The sequence below is a fragment of the Carassius carassius genome, chromosome 15, assembly GCF_963082965.1.
Source record: "Carassius carassius chromosome 15, fCarCar2.1, whole genome shotgun sequence".
Taxonomy (NCBI): domain Eukaryota; kingdom Metazoa; phylum Chordata; class Actinopteri; order Cypriniformes; family Cyprinidae; genus Carassius; species Carassius carassius.
In genome coordinates, this window is record NC_081769.1 from 21,740,679 (window position 1) to 21,745,621 (window position 4,943).

General features: G+C 38.1%; 1 protein-coding gene across 1 annotated transcript in view; it reads left to right on the forward strand.

The window, feature by feature from the left end:
• The first annotated feature begins 210 nt into the window (after positions 1 to 210).
• LOC132158538 (GON-4-like protein) overlaps positions 211 to 4,943 on the forward strand; it is a 19,140-nt gene continuing 14,407 nt past the window's right edge. The window contains exons 1-11 of the mRNA XM_059567980.1: positions 211 to 365; positions 834 to 1,081; positions 1,192 to 1,293; positions 1,430 to 1,671; positions 1,862 to 1,936; positions 2,029 to 2,079; positions 2,193 to 2,243; positions 2,324 to 2,422; positions 2,733 to 2,843; positions 2,957 to 3,133; positions 3,214 to 3,433. Of these exons, the coding sequence (XP_059423963.1) occupies positions 853 to 1,081; positions 1,192 to 1,293; positions 1,430 to 1,671; positions 1,862 to 1,936; positions 2,029 to 2,079; positions 2,193 to 2,243; positions 2,324 to 2,422; positions 2,733 to 2,843; positions 2,957 to 3,133; positions 3,214 to 3,433 (1,357 nt within the window). The 5' untranslated portion in view covers positions 211 to 365; positions 834 to 852. The remainder of the gene's footprint in view (positions 366 to 833; positions 1,082 to 1,191; positions 1,294 to 1,429; positions 1,672 to 1,861; positions 1,937 to 2,028; positions 2,080 to 2,192; positions 2,244 to 2,323; positions 2,423 to 2,732; positions 2,844 to 2,956; positions 3,134 to 3,213; positions 3,434 to 4,943) is intronic.

Consider the following 4,943-nt stretch of genomic DNA (forward strand, 5'->3'; position numbering starts at 1 on the left):
TTTATTTTCTTAACCGCCTAACTTTAGCTGTAAAGTAAAAAAAATAGACTCACAGGCTGACAGCAGGGTCGAATAGAGTCGTAATAATATATATGCTAATTGTGCCTAAATAAAATATAAGGAAGATAAAAATATATAAGTTCAGAAGATAAAAAAATATAAGTTCATTATTGTGATTTTGAGGGTCTTTCCCTTGAAAAGGGTGCACAGGCAGTCGTCGTGATGGATGTACGGAGGTGTAGGAACGGTCTGTCACTGTCTGTGTTTGTGAGGGAACGAAATGACCGCGACGCCCGTCGTTTGTTGTGAAGCGGCGGGTAATGTGTATTAGAAAGCCTCCGATGGCTACAAAAACTTGTTCGAGGGTAAGAGTATTTTTTTACATAATGAAAGGTTAACACAGCAAATAACATCATCCCGTGTCACAAATGTAAACTGTTTCCAAGTGATATGTATTCTTTAGAGGCGCAATGCTAACTTCAGTTAGCCAATAAGCTAACATCTAAAGAAAAAAAAGTACACATAACGTTACACTGTTACTGTTCTCCATCGGCTTAACAGTGAATTAGAAATAAAAATACGTTTTACCGTGTACATTTTTCTGGTAAGTTATAACCTTTTCTTTTAACTGAATATAAACACGTATGTATTTATAATAATATAGCAAGGTTGCTCGCTGGGTTTTTAGACAACGGAATGTTGTACTATTTGTTTTGTTTATCAGACTGTTAATGTTATTTATTTTATAATTTCTTGAATACACACTTTTGATGATTCGTTGCAAGACATTAGTTTGTATCACTAGTTTTCTTCAACATTACCTGACTTTTCAGCCTCAGAGACCGATTGAACATGGGGCGGAAACGCAAGTCTTCTTCTCCAGAACCACAGCCAAATCCTGCCAAAGCACCTAAGAGAGAATCTATCAGCAGGTCGTCTTTCTCTGTCAAACTGTCTCCTAGTTCCTGGAGAAGAAAGATCTCAACCCCCACTAAGAACAAGAGCAGGACCTCAATCCAGACGCTGTCTCCAGATAAAGATTTTCATCCATCCAATTGTCATGAGCAGAACTTCAATGCAGGTAGTGTAGATTCAAGCAGTATTACCTGACTGAAGTTTAGACCAGAGCATGATATTTGGTTATTTCCTCTGTGTGTGTGTGTGTGTGTGTGTGTGTGTGTGTGTTTGTAGGCCATGGTGAGGACGACAGTGACAGTGTCCAGTCTTCCTCTCCAATTTCATCCCCACTGCAGTCAGAGGAGGATGCGGAGCTGGGTCTGGTCATCACTGTGGGTGAGTCAGACCATTTAGCTTTGCCATTAACCACACTTCACTTAGTTATGTTACTTTCTAAATAAGATGAACATCACTGTTGAATTTAGGGGTTTTCCAAAGTCTGACCGAAGTCTCATTGCTTGTAAACCTTTAGATGAGGACAGGTGTGAAGGGGAGGAGTGGCTAAAGAAAAGGAATGGAGTGAATGTAAAGAAGAGTGGAGTGACTCAGGTGGATGGAGAGATCCCTGTAAAGAATGGAGAGATGGAGAATACTTTAGAAGAGTTTGAGGAAGAGATTGAGAGTGAGGAAGAGCTGAGGAAGCTGGATAGAGATTTAACACTCAAATCAAAAAAGCTCAAGCTCTCCTCTGTCAACGTTCGTAACATCATCCACGTGAGTCTGATTTCAATGAGATTGAAGTCTGTTAAAATTTTATGCATGTATTCTTGTGACATCAAACAAATGCTCTTGTAGTAATGAATCAATCTGTGTGCCTTTCAAGAAAAATGCTACCATCAAATTTAGTTTTAAAATAAATTACAAACATTTTAACGCATCATTTTTTTTAAATGTTTGACCTCAGGAGGTGGTAACCAATGAGCATGTTGTGGCCATGATGAAAGCTGCTATAAGAGACACACAAGATATGCCCATGTTTGTAAGTTCCTCTTTTATTTAACTCTTATAGTGGAAGTCTGTTTGAAAATGGTCATTTTAATTTGATTTATATGTATATTCTGTTTAATTTAGGAGACTAAAATGACACGTTCTAAGCTCAAAGAAGTTGTTGAGAAAGGGGTGGTGAGTATGTCTTTTTGTTCTTTTATTTTTTTTTTCCTCTTCATGAGCAGGTTTTGAGTATTTTAAGCTCTTATATGTGATGGTGCTTATTGTATTATTTTTTTTTTCTTCAGGGGATGGGCAATTGGAACATCTCTCCAATAAAGAAGCCAAGTGAGATTAAGGTATCAGGTTGTATCACCTGAGAGTGTTTGTGATTTGATTGATGTTCACTGCTAATCGGTAAATGGGACTCTCTCCTTAGCCACCCCAGTTTGTGGACATTCCCCTGCAAGAGGAGGAGGACTCCTCTGATGAAGAGTATTGTCCTGATGAAGACGAAGAAGATGAAACAGCTGAAGAGGTGCATAACATATATAATATCATACTTAATTTAAATTTTCTTTTTAAAATGCACAACTGTTTTCACAAAAATATTGATAATAATTAGACATATTTCTTGAGGTCCAAATCAGCATTGTACAATAATTGCTCAGGGATCGCGTGTCACTGATGACTGGAGTAATGGCTGCTGAAAATCACAGGAATAAATTACTTTTTAAAAGATATTTAATTAAAAAAGTCACCAAATTACACTTTTTACAAGATTACCAGCTCTACAGTAACAGCGTTTTGACTGATTTATAAAAGAACATTTTTGAATTTTCTCTCAGACTTTTTTGGAGAGTGATGTGGAGAGCACAGCCTCCTCGCCGCGTGTCAGCAGACGTTTGTCCTCTCATACACCTCCCCAATGTGATGATGCTAGCAACAGCCCCAGACTGGTACTTTATGCACCATTACAATCACGTACACACTTATATTTAATTCTTTTTGCACAGTGCTCAAGGATTAAGGCACTTTTGTCTCTGTTTTTCCTCCTCCATCCCTGTTACAGAGGCCCAAGCTCTCCAGGCACTTGAGAGTTGAAGCAGTGCCTATGGGTCCCCCTGCCCCACCTCCTCAATCCAGTGCCCCTTCACGGTCCCTTAGGGCACCAGACCCCTTTATTGAGAAACTACATGCTGTAGATAAAGAACTTGAACTCAGTCCTCTCTGCATGGAGCCTTACCAGGTACAGAATCACATTCTCAAACTCTCTCTGCCTAGTATATATGGTTTTCTCTGTAAAATCAGTCTGTCTGTCTGCCAAAGACTTTGAGCAATGGAGGTGGAGGGGAGCCAGATGGCAGTCTGGTAGCTTGTCGTACTCGGTCAAAGCGTCCGCTGAGGGACATCCCTCTGGATCAGCTGGAGGCAGAGCTCTGTGCGCCGGACATCACGCCAGATATGTACGATAACGTCTCCACACCAGAGGACCGTGAATGGACACAGTGGCTGCAGGGGCTCATGACCTCTAACCTGGACAATGAAGGTCAGCTGGTGTAGTGTCTACTGCACAAGATGTTCAAAAAATATATTCTATTTCCTTTTTAATTTTAATTTCTGTCAATATTTTATATATATATTAGACTTGTGCCGGTATTCGGTAATTCGATATATCACGGCAATGAATATGCACGATATTGTTATCATGGGCACTTATAAATACCGCAAATAATTATATTACAAATTATTTTGATTTTGGAACGCATTTTAAGAATACTATTCCCATCAACTGGTCAAAATGCACAACACTGCTGTATGCTGCTTGAAAGACTCTGTGGCTCTGATGTAAATAAGCATGTAAGAGAAGCACATGAAGGAACATTTGAGGGTCGAGCTGAATGAAAGCACATTCACTCTCTGACAGCAGATGGCGCTAAACTGCAGAAAATGTCCTTACCTTGGAAACCCCTTAAACCAGCTGGACTACTTTCTGAAACATATTTAAATAATTTTAAATAGCCATTCAGATTTGTGTATCTGCTATGATGTTCATCACGGTGCCAAATACTTAAGTATTAAGACTTATAGGTTATTTTAATCTGGACTACAACGTGCCATAGATATAGTTTCAAATTTGATTTTTTTATTGTTAATTCGCACTTTGCATCAGGGCTTAATTTTTAACATTAGTTAATTCATTAGTTAACATAAACTGCCAATGACAAATTCTTCTGAACATTCATTAATCTTAGGTATTCCAATATTTAATAACATGTTGTTAAAATGTAAAGTTCCAACTGTATTATTTAATGAGCTAACATGAACTATGACTTTTTTTAACAAAGATTAATAACTTCTGTAGCAAATGTAGCTATTTTAAATGTTAAAGGTCCCATGACATGGATTATTTCCTTTTCTTTAAATGCTTTTTAATGTTTCCTTAGGTGTACTTATATTGTTAGTATGATTTTTACATTTAAAATTTAGAAATAAAAAGCTCTGTTTGAAGGGGCGTGTCTGCTGTGAGACTCCGAGTAAACGACAACTGTTGTGATTGGCTGACATCTTTGCATTCGAAATGCGTATTACATGTGGAACCCCTCTCAAATAAATAAATATATACTACAGCTGTCGAGATTAACGAATCGTGGATTCGTTGATTATATAATAATTTTTTCGATCTTTTCCCATCACATGAAAGGCTGCAGTGATGAGAATTGCATAGAGAGTCTGTTTATCGCGTGAATGCAGTCATCTCATCATTATTGCAACACGTTTTCTCTCACAAAATGCTTTCACCACAACTAACAGCAAACACATGAATACAGTAAGAGCTTTGTTGTGCAGCATAACAGCGTCATTCATTGTAACGGCAGTTTGGGCAAGTGTGCAGATATACTCGCGATGTGTGAGAGCTCCGAAAAAAGGGAGCGTTCTTTGATCGCTCTCTGTAGTTAAATCACAATTTAAATAACAGATTTGTTTTATGCTACTAAGAGAAACAACGTGAAGTTGATCGTTTAGTCACTGGCTTGATTCACTGATGCATAAACAGT